Source organism: Salmo salar, chromosome 14 (genome assembly GCF_965601325.2).
Source record: "Salmo salar chromosome 14, fSalSal1, whole genome shotgun sequence".
Classification (NCBI taxonomy): Eukaryota; Metazoa; Chordata; class Actinopteri; order Salmoniformes; family Salmonidae; genus Salmo; species Salmo salar.
In genome coordinates, this window is record NC_138304.1 from 64,770,889 (window position 1) to 64,793,881 (window position 22,993).

The following is a 22,993-nucleotide window of genomic DNA, read 5'->3' on the forward strand; positions in this document are numbered from 1 at the left end:
AATCACACTTTGCAATAAACGAGGTGCTATGCTCAGAAAAATAGGCTAGGCGATCCAGGTTAGCGCCATCTTGGAACCATCTAAAATCAAATATACTATTGTAAATATTCCCTTACCTTTGATTATCTTCATCAGAAGGCACTTCAAGGAATCCCAGGTCCACAACAAATGTAGTTTTGTTCGAAAAAGTTAATAATTTATGTCCCAATAGCTTCTTCTTGTTAGCGCATTCCGAAGGCTACTCATAATGTACGAGGCGCACGGGACTTGTCGTCATGAATGTTTACGTTCGTTCAAACATGTCAAATGTTGTATAACATAAATCTTTAGGGCCTTTTTCAATCAGAGCTTCAATAATATTCAAGGTGGACGATTGCATTGTCTTACTAAACGTTTCAGAATGAAAGAGTACCCATGGGCGCCCGCGTCATAGTAGTAATGGCTCTCCCCCTATGACCAACTTTCCAAGCCTCTCTTTCGGTCAGTTTTTACCGGAGAAGACTCAAACCACTTTGTAAAGACTGTTGACATCTAGTGGAAGCCTTAGGAAGTGCTAAATGAATCCTAACTGTTTCATAGGCAAAGTGTTGAAGGTGATTCCACAAATCAGATTTCCACTTCCTGCATGGAATCTTCTCAGGTTTTTGCCTGCCATATGAGTTCTGTTATACTCACAGACACCATTCAAACAGTTTTAGAAACTTTAGAGTGTTTTCTATCCAAATCTACTAATTATATGCATATTCTAGTTACTGGGCAGGAGTAGTAACCAGATTAAATCGGGTACGTTTTTTATCCGGCCGTGCAAATACTGCCCCCTAGCCCCAACAGGTTTTAAAGGGAACCAATAATAAGAAGAGACTTTCTTGGGCCAAGAAACAAGAACAATGGACATTAGACCGGTGGAAATGTGTCCTTTGGTCTGGAGTCCAAATTTGAGATTTTTAGTTCCAACCGCTGTGTCTTTGTGAGATGTGGTGTGGGTGAACGAATGATCTCCGCATGTGTATTTCCCACCGTAAAGCATGGAGGAGGAGATGTTATGGTGTGGGGGTGCTTTGCTGGTGACACTGTCTGATTTATTTAGAATTCAAGGCACACTTAACCAGCATGGCTACCACAGCATTCTGCAGTGTTACGCCATCCCATCTGGTTTGGGCTTAGTGGGACTATAATTTGTTTTTCAACAGGACAATGACCCAGGACACCTCCAGGCTGTGGAAGGGCTATTTTACCAAGGAGGGTGATGGAGTGCTGCATTTTTTTTTGTACCTTTATTTTACTTGGCAAGTCAGTTAAGAACAAATTATTATTTACAATGATGGCCAGTTGTGCGCTGCCCTATGGGACTCCCAATCACGGCCGGATGTGATACAGCCTGGATACGAACCAGGGACTGTATTGATGCCTCTTTCACTAAGATGCAGTGTCCTAGACTGCATCAGATGACCTGGCCTCCACAATCCACTGACCTCAACGAAATTGAGATGGTTTGGGATGAGTCGGACCGCAGAGTGAAGGAAACGCAGCCAACAAGTGCTCAGCATATGTGGAAACTCCTTCAAGACTGTTTGAACAGCATTCCAGGTGAAGCTGGTTGAGAGAATGCCAAGAGTGTGCAAAGCTGTCATCAAGGCAAATGGTGGCTACTTTGAAGAATCTAAAATCTATTTTAATTTGTTTAACACTTTTTTGGTTACTACATGATTCCATATGTGTTATTTCATAGTTTTGATGTCTTCACTATTATTCTACAATGTAGAAAATAGTAAAAAGAAAGGAAAACCTTTGAATTAGTAGGTGTTCTAAAAATGTTGACCGGTAGTGTATAATAACTATGTAATGATGATTGTACTACTACATTTGTAAGGAGCTGAGATACTCGTTCTCTACATAGTGTTATAGTCGAGTAATGACAACAGGTTGCATGGGCTATCTATATAGCGCTTTCCCAAGTGCAGGTACTTTACATCGTAAGTGGGAATTCGCTTAGTAAGTTAGAGTTGGACTATTACAGCATTCAATTTGTGAGTCATTAAACTACTTTAGGTCATTTAACTCTTACACCACACTCCTAAATATACTTTGTTGTTTGCTTAAATGTACCACTATACAGTAACTGTGTTAAACTGCTGTAATAAACTATAATGACCATTTCACTTTGGTTGCATCCCATTTGGCACCCTATTCCTTATGTACTGCACTTCTTTTGTCCAGGGCATATATGTCAAAGTAGTGCAGTATGTAGGGAATATGGTGCCATATGGGACAAAACCATATTGTGCCAAAAAAGCCAAAGTCATGTTAGTTCATAGACTGGCCTCTAGATGGCACATGGCTGACCTGTATCTGTGTTCTGTTGAAGCCACGCCCACCCATCACCACGGCCACAGCTGCCTGAGACTGAGAGTCTACGTCTGCTGCTCCACGGGTGGGTCTCGCTCTCTCGCTCTCGCTCTCTCTCTCTCTCTCTCTCTCTCTCTCTCTCTGATGTTCTGCCTTTTTTTTTTCTTTCTTTCTTTTTCTCTCCCTCTATCTCTCTGTCTCTCCCTCTCTCAGGTATACACACACTCAGTCACATGCACACACACACACACAGTTGACACTGGAGACCTGAGGCTACAGGTTTTGACAGTGATTTCCCAGTGTTCTTATAGTGAGGTTATTTCTATCTCACTGTGTTCCAGGGTTGTATGATGATCTATGTTAGTCTGTGTTCCAGGGCATTGGTAGTAATGTACAGTGTTATTCTGGGTCTCAGTGCTCTAAAAGTGTTTGATAGGAAATCTCTCTTCTATCCTGATGTGCTCTCTCCCTCTGATGCTTTCCCCCTTTCTCAGCCGCTCTGCTTTCTCTCTCTCTCTCGTTCTCTCCCTCTCTATCCTCTCTCTCTGCCTCTCTCTTCAACTTCCCTCTCTATCCTCTCTCTCTGCCTCTCTCTTCAACTTCCCTCTCTATCTCTCTCTATGTCTTTCTCTCTCTCCCCCACTCCCCTCTCTCTCTCTCGGTTTCTCGCTCTCTCCTCTCTTGCCCCCCTCTCCTCTCCCCATCTCTCTGATAGTTGATTCTCTCTCTGATAGTGACATTCTGTGTTATTTTTACTCCAGTAGCCTCTCTCCCCTGCAGGCCTTTGATCAAAGCCCTGTGCTGAAAGCTCTCCCTACTTCTCTAACCTTGTCAGCATTAATACATCCCACACTCAGGCCAGTGTCAGCTTCTGTGTACACATCACCTTAACCTCCTCTCTGAGTGTCAGGGCTAATCTATTGAAGTGTCCACTTGGGGTGTGTGTGTGTGTGTGTGTGTGTGTGTGTGTGTGTGTGTGTGTGTGTGTGTGTGTGTGTGTGTGTGTGTGTGTGTGTGTGTGTGTGTGTGTGTGTGTGTGTGTGTGTGTTTTGGGGTATAAAGTGGATATAAAGTGTCTCCGTGTCCGTGTGTTTTCCAATGTGTGATAGTGTTACCTTTACAAACGACAACCATTACTCTGCACGGTCTGCTTAATAGCCTAGCTATCATCTGAACCCAATTGCTATCTGCTATTTTCATTCCATTTTATCTATGCCCTATCCCTTTTGTTTTGAGACCATTTATCTCTAAAAATACACATACTTACCATATGCCTCGTATCTTATGCCATATGTTACATCCCTCTTTGCAGTGCAATAGAATATAGATAAGCAATGTGCATTCTCATTTAAAATCTCACTGAGCTGATGTTAATGTAATGCCAAGTCTAGACTATCAGTGTGTGTAATACTTTCCCTCTCAGTAAATATGCCTTCATCTTCTGCTCGATAGCTTCACCTCATAGTACATCTTTATGTACTGGACTGGAGTATCCTGGCATTCACACAAGATGTGTCCCAAATGGCACGTATTCCTTTTATAGTGCACTACATCTGACCTAGGCCTATACAGTGTGCTATAAACTGTAGCACTATATAAAGTGCATTCGGAGAGAATTCAGACCCCTTCCCTTTTTCCACATTTTTCTTATGTTACAGCCTTATTGTAAAATTGATTAAATAAAACATTTTCCTCATCAATCTACACCCCATAATGACAAAGCGAAAACAGGTTTTTAGATTTTTTTTGCAAATTTAATCAAAATAAAAACACATCTTATTTACATAAGTATTCAGACCCATTGCTATGAGACTCAAAATTGAGCTCAGGTGCATCCTGTTTCCATTGATCATCCTGAGATGTTTCTTCAACTTGATTGGAGTCCACGTGGTAAATTCAATTAAATGGACTTGGAAAGACCTGTCTATGTGAGATCCCACAGTTGACAGTGCATGTCAGAGCAAAAACCAAGCCATGAGGTTGAAGGAATTGTCCGTAGAGCTCCGAGACAGGATTGTGTTGAAGAACAGATCTGGGGAAGGGTAACAAAAATGTCTGCCGCATTGAAGGTCCCCAAGAACACAGTGGCCTCCATCATTCTTAAATGGAAGAAGTTTGGAACCACCAATACTCTTCCTAGAGCTGGCTGCCCAGTCAAACTGAGCAATCGAGGGAGAAGGGCCTTGGTCAGGGAGGTGACCAAGAACCCAATGGTCACTCTGACAGAGCTCCAGAGTTCCTCTGTGGAGATGGGAGTACCTTCCAGAAGGACAACGAGATCTGCAGCACTCCACTAATCAGGCCTTTGTGGTAGAGTGGGCAGACAGAAGCCACTCCTCAGTAAAAGGCACATGACAGCCTGCTTGGAGTTTGCCAAAAAGAACCTAAAGGACTCTCAGACCATGGGAAACAAAATTCTCATCTGATGAAACCAAGATTTAACTATTTGGCCTGAATGCCAAGTGTCACATCTGGAGGAAACCTGGCACCATCCCTACTGTGAAGCATGGTGGTGGCAGCATCATGCTGTGAGGATGTTTTTCAGTGGCAGGGACTGGGAGACTAGTCAGGATAGACTGAAAGATGAACGGAGCAAAGTACAGAGAGATCCTTGATGAAAACTTGCTCCAGAGCGCTCAGGACCTCAGACTGGGGTGAAGGTTTACCTTCCAACAGGACAACCACCCTAAGCACACAGCCAAGACAACGGAGGAGTGGCTTCGGAACAAGTCTCTAAATGTTGTTGAGTGGCCCTGCCAGAGCACGGACTTGAACTCAATCAAACATCTCTGGAGAGACCTGAAAATAGCTGTGCAGTGATGCTCCCCATCCAACCTGACAGAGCTTGAGAGGATCTGCAAAGAAGAATGGGAGAAACTCCCCAAATACAGGTGTGCCAAGCTTGTAGCGTCATACCCAAGAAGACTCAAGGCTGTAATCGCTGCCAAAGGGGCTTCAACAAAGTACTGAGTAAAGGGTCTGAATACTTATGTAAATGTGAGATTTCCGGTTTTTATTTTTTTAAATTAGAAAGAATTTCTAAAAACCTGTTTTTGCTTGGTCATTATGGAGTGTTGTGTGTAGATTTATGAGGGGAAAAAAACAATTTAATACATTTTAGAATAAGGCTGTAACTTAACAAAATGTGGAAAAAGTCAAGGGGTCTGAATACTTTACAGTGCCTTCAGAAAGTATTCAAACCCCTTGACTTATTCCACATTTGTTGTGGAACAACCTGAATTTAAAATGTCCCTGGCCTACACACAATAACCCATAATGTCAAAGTGGAATTGTTTTTTGACATTTGTAAAAATGTATGTAAAACAAAACCCTTTGTTATGGCAAGCATAAATAAGTAAATAAATAATGAAGTGGGCTCCTGAATGGCGCAGTGGTCTAATACACTGCATTTCAGTGCAAGAGGCGTCACTGCAGTACCTGGTTTGAATCCAGGCTTTATCACATCCGGCCGTGATTGGGAGTCCCATAGGGCGGCGCACAAGTGGCCCAGCGTCGTCCGGGATTGGCCGGGGTAAGTCTTCTTTGTAAATTTATCTGACTTGCCTAGTTAAATAAATACAAATTTAAAAAACACTCAGTGATTTCACCATGAGGCCAATGGGGACTTTAAAATAGTTACAAAGTTTAATGGCTGTGATAGGAGAAAACTGAGGATGGATCAACAACATTGTCGTCACTCCACTATACTAACCTAATTGACAGAATAAATAGAAAGAAGCTTGTACAGAATAAAAATGTTGCAACAAGGTACTAAAGTACTGCAAAACATTTGGCAAAGCAATTCACTTTTTGTCCTGTATACAAAGTGTTGTGTTTGGGGCAAATCCAATATAACACATTACTGCTTACCACTCTCCATATTTTCAATCATAGTGGTGGCTGCATCATATTATGGGTATGCTTATAATCCTTAAGGACTGGGCAGTTTTTCAGGATAAAACATTAATTAAATGGAGCTAAGCACAGGCAAAATCCCAGAGGAAAACCTGGTTTAGTCTGCTTTCCACCAGACACTGGGAGATGAATTCACCTTTCAGCAGGACAATAACCTAAAACACAAGGCCAACTACGTTGGAGTTGGCAATACCTCAAAATAGTTGTTTATCAATGATCAACAACCAATGTGACAGAGCCTGAAGAATTTTGAAAAGAGTAATGGGAAAATGTTGCACAATCCAGGTGTGGAAAGCTCTTAGAGACTTACCCAGAAAGACTGTAATCAGAGAGACTGATTACAACTGTAATCGCTGCCAAAGGTGAATCTAACATGTATTGACTTGAATACTTATCTAATCAAGATATATTAGTGTTTTATTTTTCATACATTTTTTACAAATGTATACATTTTTCTTTCACTTTGACATTACAGAGTTTTGTGTAAGTTGTTTACAAAAAAATGACAATTAAATCCATTTTAATCCCACTTTGTAACACAATAAAATTGGGAAAAAGTAAAGTGGTGTGAATACTTTCTGAAGGCACTGTAAGTAGTGCACTATATAGGGAATAGGATGCCATTTGATACGGAACCCGCTCTCTGGTCAAAAGTAGTGCACTTTATAGGGAAGATTCTGTGTAAAATAAGTAGTGTGGGCATTTTAATGACTTTGCGTATTTGTGTTCCTCTCTCTCTAAGTCTCCCATGGTGATGATTCCAGTCAGACTCCACCTGACTACACAGTCAGGCCCAATATCAAAATACACAACATTGGTGAGTGCTCTCTCTGACGCTTTCCCCCGATCTTGCTGCCCCCCCCCCCCCCCCCCTCTCTTTTTCTCTCTTAGTAATGGCATAATATTATTTATATGGGTTCTAAATACCACCTTGCTAGGTACACACTCACACACATCATTATATTTATCTTTCTTTCTCTCTGTCACAAACCCATACAACCACACACACACACATACACAGTTGTTCAATGGTGGCCGGATGGCTCATGACCGAGTTTATGGAGGAAAATAAATTAATAAATAAAGTAAACGCACATAGTCCAAACAACCCAAATGCCTTGGGGCCTCCTGATGCATCTGTACTTTATGGATTAGTGGCATCAACAGAAAGAGGACAAAATAGAAGTCATAACCCATAAACACTTGTGTAACCCTGATTGCCTCGCTGGCCATGTTGAAGCTATAGAAATCTGGTTGCAATTTCAGTTTAAGCTCCAGAATTAACAAATTGGTTGAAGAAAAGCATAATTGTTTTCAACATTAAAAAAGAAATAGGACTTGTGGAGGTACACTACCGTTCAAAAGTTTAGGGTCACTTCGAAATGTCCTTGTTTTTGAAAGAAAAGCACATTTTTGTCCATTAAAATAACATCAAATTGATCAGAAATACAGTGTAGCCATTGATAATGTTGTAAATGACTATTGTAGTGGGAAACGGCAGATTTTTTATGGAATATCTACATAGGCGTACAGAAGCCCATTATCAGCAACCATCACTCCTGCGTTCCAATGGCACGTTGTGTTAGCTAATCCAAGTGTATCATTTTAAACGGCTAATTGATCATTAGAAAACCCTATTGCAATTGTTATCACAGCTGAAAACTGTTGTTCTGATTAAGGAAGCAATAAAACCGGCCGCCTTTAGACTAGTTGAGTATCTGGAGCATCAGCATTTGCACTGTTCTGTGAAGGGAGTAGTACACAACGTTGTACGAGATCTTCAGTTTCTTGGCAATTTCTCGCAAGGAATAGCCTTCATTTCTCAGAACAAGAATAGACTGATGAGTTTCAGAAGAAAGTACCTTGTTTTTGGCCATTTTGAGCCTGTAGTCAAACCCACAAATGCTGACGCTCCAGATACTCAACCAGTCTAAAGGATGCCAGTTTTATTGCTTCTTTAATCAGGCAACAGTTTCAGCTGCGCTAACAATTGCAAAAGGGTTTTCTAATGATCAATTAGCCTTTTAAAATTATAAACTTGGATTAGCTAACACAACGTGCCATTGGAACACAGGAGTGATGGTTGCTGATAATGTGGGTCTGTATGCCGATGTAGATATTCCGTTAAATATCAGCCATTTCAAGCTACAATAGTCATTTACAACATTAACAATGTCTACACTGTATTTCTGATAAGTTTTATGTTATTTTAATGTACTATTTTCTTTTTTTCTTTCAAAAACAAGGACATTTCTAAATGACCCCAAACTTTTGAACAGTCTGCTCTATCTAAAATTACAACCAACTCATTGCAGCATTACCGCAATGGAAGGGGGAGGCGGTAATGAACTTGTCTGTTGGCCCTGCATTAAAGACCAAAATTGGTTAAAGAAAATTGTGATAAATAAAAAAGTATAGCATTTAAGGACCAAAAAAACGACAGCTGCGCCAAACAGGTTGAAAAATAGTTGGGAAGAGATTTTCGATTGACCGATTCCATGGCACATTGCTGATACACAAAACGACGCCTGACTCTAAACTTGCAAACAATAGAATGTTTTATATATATATATATATATATATATATATATATATATATATATATATATATATATATATATATATACTGCTCAAAAAAATAAAGGGAACACTTAAACAACACATCCTAGATCTGAATGAAAGAAATAATCTTATTAAATACTTTTTTCTTTACATAGTTGAATGTGCTGACAACAAAATCACACAAAAATAATCAATGGAAATCCAATTTATCAACCCATGGAGGTCTGGATTTGGAGTCACACTCAAAATTAAAGTGGAAAACCACACTACAGGCTGATCCAACTTTGATGTAATGTCCTTAAAACAAGTCAAAATGAGGCTCAGTAGTGTGTGTGGCCTCCACGTGCCTGTATGACCTCCCTACAACGCCTGGGCATGCTCCTGATGAGGTGGCGGATGGTCTCTTGAGGGATCTCCTCCCAGACCTGGACTAAAGCATCCGCCAACTCCTGGACAGTCTGTGGTGCAACGTGGCGTTAGTGGATGGAGCGAGACATGATGTCCCAGATGTGCTCAATTGGATTCAGGTCTGGGGAACGGGCGGGCCAGTCCATAGCATCAATGCCTTCCTGTTGCAGGAACTGCTGACACACTCCAGCCTCATGAGGTCTAGCATTGTCTTGCATTAGGAGGAACCCAGGGCCAACCGCACCAGCATATGGTCTCACAAGGGGTCTGAGGATCTCATCTCGGTACCTAATGGCAGTCAGGCTACCTCTGGCAAGCACATGGAGAGCTGTGCGGCCCCCCCAAAAAATGCCACCCCACACCATGACTGACCCACCGCCAAACCGGTCATGCTGGAGGATGTTGCAGGCAGCAGAACGTTCTCCACGGCGTCTCCAGACTCTGTCACGTCTGTCACGTGCTCAGTGTGAACCTGCTTTCATCTGTGAAGAGCACAGGGCGCCAGTGGCGAATTTGCCAATCTTGGTGTTCTCTGGCAAATGCCAAACGTCCTGCACGGTGTTGGGCTGTAAGCACATCTCCCACCTGTGGACGTCGGGCCCTCATACCACCCTCATGGAGTCTGTTTCTGACCGTTTGAGCAGACACATGCACACTTGTGGCCTGCTGGAGGTCATTTTGCAGGGCTCTGGCAGTGCTTCTCCTGCTCCTCCTTGCACAAAGGCGGAGGTAGCGGTCCTGCTGCTGGGTTGTTGCCCTCCTACGGCCTCCTCCACGTCTCCTGATGTACTGGCCTGTCTCCTGGTAGCGCCTCCATGCTCTGGACACTACGCTGACAGACACAGCAAACCTTCTTGCCACAGCTCGCATTGATGTGCCATCCTGGATGAGCTGCCCTACCTGAGCCACTTGTGTGGGTTGTAGACATCGTCTCATGCTACCACTAGAGTGAAAGCACCGCCAGCATTCAAAAGTGACCAAAACATCAGCCAGGAAGCATAGGAACTGAGAAGTGGTCTGTGGTCCCCACCTGCAGAACCACTCCTTTATTGGGGGTGTCTTGCTAATTGCCTATAATTTCCACCTGTTGTCTATTCCATTTGCACAACAGCATGTGGAATTTATTGTCAATCAGTGTTGCTTCCTAAGTGGACAGTTTGATTTCACAGAAGTGTGATTGACTTGGAGTTACATTGTGTTGTTTAAGTGTTCCCTTTATTTTTTTGAGCAGTGTATATATGTGTATGCAGTGCATTTGGAAATTATTCAGACCCTGTAAAGTATACGCTGGGAGTCAGGAAGCAGGTGCAGAAGGTAAGTTTAATGATAAGAAAAGGCAGATAAACAAAACAGGAGTGTACTGAATGTGAACAAAACCAATACTGCCTGATGACTGAGGCTACTGAGGGCAAAATAAAGGGAGAGTAATCAAGGTGAGTATGAGGTCCAGGTGTGTGTAACAATGGGGAGCAGGTGTGCGTAATGAGGATTGCCAGGACTGGTGGTTAGTAGTACACCGGCGACATCGAGCGGGGGAGTGGGAGTAGGCGTGACAGACCCCTTGACTATTTCCACATTTCCACATTCTAAAATAGATTTTTTTTTTTATCCCTCATCAGTCTACACACAGTACCCCATAATGGCAAAGCAAAAGTATTTAGACATTTTGCACATTTATTAAAAAATAAAAAACATATGTCACATTTACCTAAGTCTTCAGACCCTTTACTCAGTACTTTGTTGAAGCACCTTTGGAAGTGATTACAGGCTCGAGTGTTCTTGGGTATGACGCTACAATCTTGGCACGGCTGTATTTGCGGAGTTTCTCCCATTCTTCTCTGCAGATCCTCTCAAGCTCTGTCAGGTTGGATGGGGAGCATCGCTGCACGGCTATTTTCAGGTCTCTCCAGAGCTGTTCGATTGAGTTCAAGTCTGGGCTCTGGCTGGGCCACTCAATGACTTTCAGAGCATTGTCCCAAAGCCACTCCTGCATTGTATTGGCTGTGTGCTTAGGGTAGTTGTCCTGTTGGAAGGTGAACCTTCGCCCCAGTCTGAGGTCTTGAGCGCTCTGGAACAGGTTTGTATCAAGGATCTCTCTGTACTTTGCTTGGTTCATCTTTCCTTCCATCCTGACAAGTCTCCCAGTCCCAGCTGCTGAAAAACATCCTCACAGCATGATGCTGCCACCACCATGCTTCCCCGTAGGGATAGTGCCAGGTTTCCTCCAGATGTGACGCATGGCATTCAGGCCAAAGAGTTCAATCTTAGTTTCATCAGACCAGGGAATCTTGTTTCCCATGGTCTGAGAGTCCTTTAGGTTCCTTTTGGCAAACTCCAAGCTTGTGCCTTTTACTGAGGAGTGGCTTCAGTCTAGCCACTCCACCATAAAGCCCTGATTGGTGGAGTGCTGCAGAGATGGTTGTCCTTCTAGAAGGTTCTCCCATCTCCACAGAGGAACTCTGGAGCTCTGTCAGAGTGACCATTGGGATCTTGGTCATCTCTCTGACCAAGGCCCTTCTCCCCCGATTGCTCAGTTTGACTGGGCGGCCAGCTCTAGGAAGAGTCTTGGTGGTTCTAAGCTTCTTCCATTTAAGAATGATGGAGGCTACTGTGTTCTTGGGGACATTCAATGCTGTAGACAGTTTTTGATACCCTTCCCCAGATCTGTGCCTTGACACAATCCTGTCTCAGAGCTCTACGGACAGTTCCTTCGACCTCGTGGCTTGTTTTTTGCTCTGACATGCACTGTCAACAGTGGGACCTTTATAGAGACAGATGTGGGCCTTTCCAAATCATGTCCAATCAATTGTAGAAACATCTCAAGGATGATCAATGGAAACAGGATGCACATGAGCTCAATTTCGAATCTCATAGCAAAGGATCTGAATACTTAAGGTATTTCTGTTTTATTATTAATACATTTGCTAAAATTTCTAAAAACCTGTTTTTGCTTTGACATTATTGGATATTGTGTGTAGATTGATGAGAAAATGTTTTATTAAGGCTGGAACGTAACAAAATGTGGAAAAAGTCAAGGGATCTGAATACTATCCGAATGCACTGTATGTATATGGGGGATACAATCATCCCAGCTCTGCAGATTTTGCTGCGACAAGATGGAATCATTAGGTCACTTGTTTTGGTACTGCCCATATGTAGCTTGTTTTTGGTCGCAGGTTCAGGAATGGCTGAAGAATTGTAGCATTTACCTGGAGCTAACTCTGCATATAGCACTGCTGCGTGATTTGAAAAGTCATAGTCAATTGATCAATAACATAAGAATACTCTTAGAAAAAAAAATGTTTGTCTTTAATTTACAATCTGTAGAAACTATGAGAATAGAAAGGTTCACAAATGTTGTGAAACATCACAGCACCGTGGAAAAATATATTGCAATTATAAATCAAAACTGGATGGCCTTCAGAGATAAATGGGAGGGGTTGAGGGTAGCTGGAGGGTGGGACTAAAAACAAACAAAAAATATAACTAATGTAAAATATATTGTGTCCATAAAATGTATATGGTATGTATAAGCTGGAAGTAGAAGCCTTGCCACAGATGTCTCAAGTTTTGAGGGAGCGTGCAAATGTCCACCAGAGCTGTTTCCAGATAATTGAATGTTAATTTCTCTACCATAAGCATCGTTTTGGAGAACCGGCCTCACAACCGCGTCGTGTGGGCTAGCAGTTTGCTGACGTCAATGTTGTGAACAGAGTGCCCCTTGGTGGCGGTGGGGGTTGTGGTATGGGCAGGCATAAGCTACGGACAACACAATTGCATTTTATCGATGTCAATAGAGATAACGTGGCGAGATCCTGAGGCCCATTGTTGTGCCATTCATCCGCCACCATCACCTCATGTTTCAGCATGATAATGCACGGCCCCATGTCGCAAGGATCTGTACACATTTCCTGTAAGCTCAAAATGTCCCAGTTCTTCAATGGCCGGCATACTCAATGTACCATTTCCCGACAATATCTAGCAACTTTGCACAGCCATTGAAGAGGAGTGAGACAACATTCCACAAGCCACAATCAACAGCCTGATCAACTCTATGAGAAGGAGATGTGCTGCCCTGCATGAGGCAAATGGTGGTCACACCAGATACTGACTGGTTTTCTGATCACACCACAACCTTTTCTTTTAAAGTTATCTGTGACCAACAGATGCATATCTGTGGCATGTGAAATCCATAGATAACGGCCTAATGAATTTATTTCATTTGACTGATTTCCTTATATGAACTCAGTAAAATCTTTGAAATTGCTGCGTTTTGCGTTTTATGTTTTTGTTCAATATATATTTACAAAAACATATGTGGGGTATTGGAAGTGATGCAGAGAATTACATTGATAGAAGTCACAATCTATCTTCAATATTAAAGCTGATCTACCCTGTAAAAAAAATGTTTTAAACACTGCTTTACTCAATCAGGGACACTATTCCACCTAATACAGTGTCAATATTCTCTAACTTTGCAGCATACTAACTTCCTGTTCAGGTTAACACTCACAGTTTCTATGAAACAAACTCACTCAACGCCCCTCCCTGTCTGAGATAACGTACTGATGAATACCTTGTCATTCTCATAGAGTTCAATAAAGAACTCATCTTTGTATTTGTGCAATTATGGCATCTGTGACAGCATGGGCATTGCTATTGACGCTATCTCCAAGTAGCCAATGTTCTTTTTCTTTTGTGTTTCAAAGAAGTGTAAAGCTAATATTAGTGATTTACCACCACCTGCAGTGCTGGAGTCCTGAATCAAATCTTGTGTGTTTATTATTGAGACTAGATGGTGGTGATTTAGCTTAAAGCCATTAACTGACCATAGGCCATCCAATTTCAAGAAGACCATGCTCTGATCATTGGCTGATCGCTCAAAACCCATAGGAATCCCCACCCAGTTGACTGCTTTAAAATGGTAGAGGCCCTCAATGGCATGGTAAAATGGGTTATATCCATCTGGAGTCCTCTATCTAACTTTATGGGCTGTCAGCTGGAACAGTCTCAGTTTACCACATGTACTCAACTAGACTTATTTGACCATGTCACTGGTGTAGATGTCAGTGTTGTGTCATCGTCGTAGCCGACAGACAGGTTTCCTAATATTTCTAAGAATGGTTTTGACGTGGCAGAAGCACAGACAAACCGGTCGAGTTAGATGTTGTTCTTTCTCTTGAGTCAACGGGGGGGGGGGAATCTGCCGCCAAGTGTCATATCTTGTGTGTGTGTCTCTCTTCAGTGTCTGTCCCCATAGGGGCCTATTTCTTTATTTTTTCACCTTTATTTAACTAGTCAAGTCAATTTAGAACAAATTCTTATTGATAATGACGGCCTACCAGGGAACAGTGGGTTAAAGTGTTGTTCAGGGGCAGAACGACAGATTTTTACCTTGTCAGCTCGGGGATTCGATCCAGCAACCTTTCAGTTACTGGCCCAACGCTCTAACCACTAGGCTACCTGCCACCCCAAGCCACAATCTATCACCTATAGGGAGGCTCAGGATTCTGGTCACACATCCCAAGCTTACTTTGAGAACGAGATGTATTTTTTCCCTGTTCTCTCTTTCTCTTGCTCTCCAGCTAATGCAGGATTGTGCCTAATCAATGGGTTTGTTCTATGTTAATTTCATTTAATTGCAAATCCTGCTAGATGAAGCCGAATCATTAGAATAAAAATATGCGTACATTTTAAAAGATGAACAACAAAGTGTGTTTATTCCTCCTCCTAAGAGGGAATACGGCATCATATGTAGCAGCACCGGTGATAATTGCCGATTTTTTTGTTACATTTCTCTGTTTGTTCTCTACATGTGGATGTGCATTATTTGTATGCATTGCACAACATCGGCTGTAGATTTATTGAGTTAATGTGTCATTTGATGGTTTCTCTCACTCTCTCTCTCTCTCTCGCACTCTCTCGGTCTGTCTCTGTCTGTCTCTCTCACTCCCTCTGTCTCTCTCTCTCTCTTTTTCTCTCTCTCCACAGATGAATTTAACCCTGAAATTCCCAAACTGGAGAAGAGCGTCAGTGGCAGCAGCCGATCACGCGATCGCCTTCTGCTCACCGTGGCAACACTGCTCATCTCCGCCCTCCTGGTTTCCTAGCGACTGTGTCCCCGAGTGACATCACATGGATACCTGAACCGCTTGGACTGAAGGGCTCTGTATCCATTGACCCTAGGTTCAATTAGAAAGTGAGAGGGACCCAAGTAAAGGTCACACAATTCAACCAATCAAAAGCCAGAATTACAATCAATTTGACACAACCATAAAAAACAGGACTTACTCTCAAATCGTACTCACTCAATTCTATCTTAACTCACCTGTAGTCACTGTTGATACACAGTTTGTGCGACATGACGTCTTTGGTTCATGCATTGTCGGACATACACTACTTGCATATGTGCCACTGCATTTCATGCATTTGGTGTGCCACCACACAGACCAAAAGCAGAAAATGGCATTCAGCCTAGGCATGATACTGCCATCATGCCTAGGCTGCCTCTGGCTACACACACACCGTTAAAGTAGGACATGTGCAGTGGGATTTGTAATGGGAGTATGGCTGCCTGTCTATCTGCGAAGGAACTCGCATGACATTGTCTTCAGCTAGTCCCAATATGGAGGACCTTTGAGCTCTGTGGAGTAGGATGGACATAACTGGACTGGGCTCCACTGAGCCTGACCAATGGACTGTCGAATGGGCTTTGATGGACGGGACTCAACTGGACTTGGCGGTGCTGCAGTACTGTGGACCATGCTGAACTCTGACAAGATTCACTGTACTGTGCTGTGCCATATACTTGCAGTCATTTTTCTACACTGCTGCCATTCTACCGGATGTTAACCCATCTTTTACTGTCATAGATACGAGTTGGTCACACCAAGGCCCAGGTGTTGATGGTGTTGACCGGAAGACAGAAATATTTTAAGAGAATCTCTATAAGGCTTTTGAGAGCCCTTATCCATCTCCTCTAGATGTTCTCTAACTGTGGCTTTGTGGTGCATAAAAAGGTCCAAAGCCCACATGTCAAGGACAAAATAGACAGTGCCCTTCAAGAACTGGTCCTAGATCTGTTTTCATATCTGCCTTCAAACCTTATTAACTGGAATAAAAGAGACTCTGCACCTGTGCTTTGAGGGCATTTCCAGAAGCACAGATCTGTTTTTGCCTGATGCATCTACCCATAACACTTTGTCTGGGTTCCAGGTAGCAATCTTGTATCAATAGTCAACAGAATGGTTTCTATTGCCACAAATTACAATATTAAACATTTCATAACAACAAATACCCTACAAATCCAGACCTGATTATTATTATTTTTTCCCCATCACTTTCAAAGGTTACCGAATCAGGGCTGTTTATTATTGCAATCTCAGTCACTGTGGTAACTACCAAATACAGTAGTCACAGTGCCTGAGGAAACTGTGATTTGTGTCACAGATTACTTTAGTCGCCATTTTGTAAACATGGGTGAATGTGCAAACAGACAGCAGTCCACAGATTTACTGTTTTATACTATAAAGTCTGACAATATTAGGATTGCATTTTCGATGACAATGCTGTATGGTTTATTAACATTTATTTACACATTTGTTTACATTATTTATTGATTTGCTTGTTTATTCGTGTACATTTCAAAGTATTATTTCATTAAGCTATTGTACCAAATTATTTTTACTTTTTTATTTTTGCTAAAGCATTTGCTTCTGTTAAGTACAGTACATGGATGTATGCCAGTTAAGACTTTTGAGGAGAGGTGTAACTATTCTTCTCACATGTTATAAAGCATTACATTTAACCATAGCATTTATGCCAGCAGCACAGGGGAAATAAGAGGAGAGGTGAGACTGGATAAAAAACATCACTCCTCCAGTGCTGCACTTAAAATTCTTGACACGAGAAATGACGATAGTGCATTGTAATATAACTTTATAAACATGCTGGTAGGGGCTGAATTCGTGTGTGTGTGTGTGTGTGTCAGAGAGAGTGAGAGATAAAAGGCATATGCGTGCACATTATTGTGTGTATGTATGTATTAGGAGTGTGCTTGTCTGCGCTTTCGAGTATGTGTGCATTTTAGACTTTTCGTATTTGTTGAGGGACTTGTTTGTAGGATCTGAATATGCAGGAGTGTATGAGAGATAGATAGAGAGTATGTGCTTCAGTAATGTTAGTTTATGTTAGGGGCCGGGGGGATTAAAAAAAGCATTTACTAATGTTGGAGACAACAACAAGAATTGTGTTTACCTTTGACAAGAATCAATTTAAAAACATGTAAATTGAACTAAGAATGACAATGATTAAAATGATGACAATAAAAATCATACTTTTAGCAAAAGTCTTTATACATCTATATCCTAAGTTAAATTATTCAGTTGCTAAGTTGTTTTGTCAGGAACGTTCTTTATAAGAATGATTTAGCCAGGCACGTCACCCGTGATACAAGTCAGTATTCGATGTCCATCCATGTCTGAGGACGTCGGGAGATGACGTGGAAACCGGCCCCTAGGAGCAGCAGTAAGTGTTGTTACCTTCAAGGAGGCTTTGGTTTTGCTAGGGCGGTTCCAAAGGTTCCATGTTCGAATCCAGCGATAGAAAGTTGTTTATATATTATTGTTTTAAGCCTATCCCTAACCTTAACCCTTACCTTAACGATTTGTAGTTAATGCCTAACCTTAAGAATTATGAGTTAATGCCTAAACTTAACCTTGGAATGATACGGAGAAGTTACTAAACACTTGACGTTTGAGAAACAGGGATGAATGTCTAATTCTGACATGAGACTGTGAGAGCTTGTTGGATTTAGCACGACCTTTCGGTCTCCATTTATGTTTCTTTTTCTTCTTTGATCTTCTATCTCACCTCCACCTTACCTTGCCCTAAACTTTCTCTTTCTCTTACAGTTTGTGTGTTTATCTTCCCTTTCTGTTTGGTCCTTGTCTTTTCCTGTTAAGATCTTGCTCCCCCATTCCCTCTCTCATACTCATTTGAACTATTTCCATCCTACATACTGACACGCACAACCCACTCATCCACACTAACACCTTCATCACATGGCCTGTGCTTACAGTAATATATCTCCACTTGAGAGCACAAACGCAGCACCCATAAAACATAATGACAACGTGGGGAAAACCAACCTACTGCTCCATCTCTCTGTCTCTCTCTCCATCCCCCATTCTCTCGCTCTGCTCTCCACAAAACACCTGCAAGCCATTCATGTCTCCACACATCTATCTCCCTCAGTCTTTCTCCCCGTCCCTCCACCCCTCGCTCCCTGTGCCCCTATCAGGTTCTCTCTAATCTTGGTACGCTAACTGGAGAAGTCTACCAAAGGGACTGACACATACAGTTGAAGTCGGAAGTTTACATACACCTATGTTGGAGTCATTAAAACTCGGTTTTCAACCAGTCCACAAATTTCTTGTTAACAAACTATAGTTTTGGCAAGTCGGTTAGGACATCTACTTTGTGCATGACACAAGTAATTTTTCCAACAATTGTTTACACACAGATTATTTCACTTATAATTCACTGTATCACAATTCCAGTGGGTCAGAAGTTTACATACACTAAGTTGACTGTGCCTTTAAACAGCTTGGAAAATTGCTGAAAATTATGTCATGGCTTTTGAAGCTTCTGATAGGCTAATTGACATCATTTGAGTCAATTGGAGGTGTACCTGTGGATGTATTTCAAGGCCTACCTTCAAACGCAGTGCTTCTTTGCTTGACATCATGGGAAAATCAAAAAAAGTCAGCCAAGACCTCAGCCAAGTTCATCCTTGGGAGCAATTTCCAAACGCCTGAAGGTACCACGTTCATCTGTACAAACAATAGTACGCAGGTATAAACACCATGGGACCACGCAGCCGTCATACCGCTCAGGAAGGAGACGCGTTCTGTCTCCTAGAGATGAACGTACTTTGGTGCAAAAAGTGCAAATCAATCCCAGAACAACAGCAAAGGACCTTGTGAATATGCTGGAGGAAACAGGATCACAAGTATCTATATCCACAGTAAAACGAGTCCTACATCGACATAACCTAAAAGGCCGCTCAGCAAGGAAGAAGCCACTGCTCCAAAATCTCCATGAAAAAGCCAGACTACGGTTTGCAACTGCACATGGGGACAAAGATCGTACTTTTTGGAGAAATGTCCTCTGGTCTGATGAAACAAAAATAGAGCTGTTTGGCCATAATGACCATCGTTATGTTTGGAGGAAAAATGGGGAAGCTCGCAAGCCGAAGAACACCATCCCAACCATGAAGCATGGGGGTGGCAGCATCATGTTGTGGGGGTGCTTTGCTGCAGGAGGGACTGGTGCACTTCACGAAATAGATGGCGTCATGAGGAAGGAAAATGATGTGGATATATTGAAGCAACATCTCAAGACATCAGTCAGGAAGTTAAAGCTTGGTCGCAAATGGGTCTTCCAAATGGACAATGACACCAAGCATACTTCAAAGTTGTGGCAAAATGGCTTAAGGACAAAAAAGTCAAGGTATTGGAGTGGCCATCACAAAGCCCTGACCTCAATCCTATAGAACATTTGTTTGCAGAACCGAAAAAGCGTGTGCGTGCAAGGAGGCCTATAAACCTGACTCAGTTACACCAGCAAAGTCAGGAGGAATCGGCCAAATTTTACCCAACTTATTGTGGGAAGCTTGTGGAAGGGTACCCGAAATGTTTGACCCAAGTTTAACAATTTAAAGGCAATGCTACCAAATACTAATTGAATGTATGTAAACTTCTGACCCACTGGGAATGTGATGAAAGAAATAAAAGCTGAAATAAATCATTCTCTAGTATTATTCTGACATTTCACATTCTTAAAATAAAGTGATGATCCTAACTGTTTTTGTTTTTGCTAGAATTTTTGCTGGGATTAAATGTCAGGAATTGTGAAAAACTGAGTTTAAATGTATTTGGCTAAGGTGTATGTAAACTTCCGACTTCAACTGTATATCAGATGCAGTAATGTCCACATCAGAGAGAAAAGAGGGCAAGTTAGATTTCTCTTTCATGTTTTACGTCACTGCATCCCAATCCAGGTCCTGGGGACCCAAAAAGGTGCATGTTTGTTTTTTTCCCTAGGACTACTGTAACACACCTGATTCAACTAAAGGCTTGATGATAAGTTTATTCGTTGAATCAAGTGTTACTTAGTGCTAAGTGCACCCCTTTGTGTCCTCAGGATGAGGATTGGGAATGATTGTGCTTCTAGCTTTCTTTCTCTCTTTCTCTTTCTCTCCTGCTTTTCACTCCAATAACAAAGCTGTTTAGCTGGAGGTGAAAGAGGTGCAGAGGAACATTAACTGGTGTCTCGTGGCAATTATAGATATTAAAACCTGATTATATCTGGCATTTATGGGTATAATTAAAAGATAGATAGTTGTCACCTTGGCTCTCTGCATGCACAGGCTTTTGGGATCTTAGTCAGTCTCCTTTAGACTTGTACATTAATTTAATACTTACATTTTGTATGATTTATTTATGTTTTCTGGGGGTAGAGGTAGGATGTGCTGTAGCTCTTTGGGCTAAACGGGTTATAAGATAAATCATCACTTCATGAATAAATGCCTCATCTTACCATCCAAAGGGAATGTATGCAGCCGGCTTTACACTCATATCCCCCGTGGACCGGTTCGTACAGAAAACTTTCCCCATTCAGGCTGCAAAGGTGTCGATTTCCTCCTTAACTCAATTTAATAGTGAGAAGGCGGAAAAAAACATGGAAACTATCCATGCTATCTTTATGAAACACCATTTTCCTCCACCATGCTAACGTCTAAATGCTAGTCCTGGATGTTGTGTATCGCGTTCAGCCAGTCAAGTTGCAACAGTCTGTTGTTTACCCTTGGTCTGAACGCTGTACGCAATGTCAGGAAGTAGCATTAGCCAGAGAAATTATGCATATTTCCTCAGTTTCTTTCCACCTTTTTGCCATTAAATCTAATTAAAGAGGACATCGATGCCTTTGCAGCCTGAATGGAGATGTACAAACCGATCCACGTGGGATACGAGTGTATAGCCGGCTGCATACATTCCCTTTGGACAGTAAGATGAAACGACTCAATATCGCCATCTGCGAGTAAGTAACATGATAGCTCATGTGTGTGCCACCATCAGTTATTGCTTGACATTAGCCTGAGGATTGCATGTTTGGACAATGTTGGAAATGATGATTAATGTTAGTTTGATTTTCAAAAAAGCTTACCAAGGGAGTGCTATAGCCTAATCCATTGACATTCTCCTCCTTAAAAGAAGGGTATTCCATTAGTAAAGGGAGATAACCTTTAGGTGATTGGACACATTTATTGTTTTCTGAGTCATTTATTGTGAAATGAACCATCTGTAACCTAGCCTACTGGGTGCATGGCGGACGCCGGGTAGAATTCCCTAGACAACCTGCACCGTCTGGTCCCGACAATGGAACAGATGCCGACTCTAGTTCCACTGAGAACTTGTAAGAGCGTATGACATCAATGAAGAATCTCGTCAGCATGCTTCAGAATGTGGATGGTCGGATGGAAGGCTGGTTCCAGCTGTAGGTAGGCCTGTTGTTTATTTGGCAACTGCTCAAATGTATTTCTTTTTTATAACAGGAAAAATGTGCTAATTATTCATAGGTGGTTAACCAAATAGCCCTAGCCTACTGTATCACTGTTGTGATAATATATTGTCAACTGGACAGAATTTAGAACCTAACTGTCAAAAATCAGCCTCCATCATCCCTCTCATTTATTTTACATGTTGGCCTAGGCTACGCGACTCGTGCTTCCCGCCCATAGTCCGTCAGGAAGCATGAGTCGCTTATCAAAGCAAACATCCATCTACATGACAAACGCTTTGAGGTAAAACCTTATAATGTTTTGGCTGTTCAACCTCGAGCATCAATCTTAAACCATACCAGTAGGCTATTATAGAGAGTGACAACACACTCAATTTCAAAAGCACTTTCAAAACAGAAAAAGGACACTTGCTAATTCTTGAGTCTTTTCACACAATACATGTGTAGGAATGGTGGGGGTTATCATGTTTGGATGATCATGTTTTTCATGCTTTGTCTAATGCTCGTTTCCTTGTTAGCTAGTTCACACACATGGTCACAGACTGAGGTGCCTGACCCTTTGGACAGATACCAATCCTCTGAGTGGCACAATTCAGGATGAATGGATGATGGAGGCAGTGGACTACAAGAACAGCTGACATGGCGGAAGCAGCCAGGTAGGCATGGCATCTGTTGCTAAACTTAGGGCTTTATTTGTAGAGCTAGGTTCTTAAAGGAAATGCTGCTGTAAAGTGCCTATCGTCTGGAAGCTCGGAGCGGGGAAATATCAATGTGTATCTTAATTAGAAAGGCGTTAAGCTCAATTCCTCGATGGCTTTTGTGCGCATTAATTTGGGTTCCTGACAATCCTCTCTGGATCAGTTGATCCCAATGTGTTGAAAAGCGGAAGACCCTTATCACAGAATATCAAATGGAACTACTGTCACCAGCCACCAACTACAGTTTGCTATGATTATGTCCATAATGTTCGAAATCAACATATAAAACAGTGAATCGCCTTAAGTCTTTGTTTAAACGAGAGTGGGGGCTTTTCACACCTTCACAACTCATCAAATCAGATGTCTCTTCAGCTCTCTGAAAACAGGGATAATTGATCATTAAAGGGTCTCTCACATGGATCACCTCCTTTTTAGAATATAATACATAATATGTCCCCATTTGTGTGGCCAAAGCACCTTAT

The 22,993-nt window shown here is 42.0% G+C and overlaps 1 protein-coding gene across 1 annotated transcript in view; it reads left to right on the top strand.

The window, feature by feature from the left end:
* LOC106570106 (ephrin-A3) overlaps nucleotides 1-17,570 on the top strand; it is a 95,611-nt gene extending 78,041 nt beyond the window's left edge. The window contains exons 3-5 of the mRNA XM_014142114.3: nucleotides 2,366-2,431; nucleotides 7,004-7,078; nucleotides 15,223-17,570. Of these exons, the coding sequence (XP_013997589.1) occupies nucleotides 2,366-2,431; nucleotides 7,004-7,078; nucleotides 15,223-15,341 (260 nt within the window). The 3' untranslated portion in view covers nucleotides 15,342-17,570. The remainder of the gene's footprint in view (nucleotides 1-2,365; nucleotides 2,432-7,003; nucleotides 7,079-15,222) is intronic.
* Nucleotides 17,571-22,993: the final 5,423 nt, after the last annotated feature.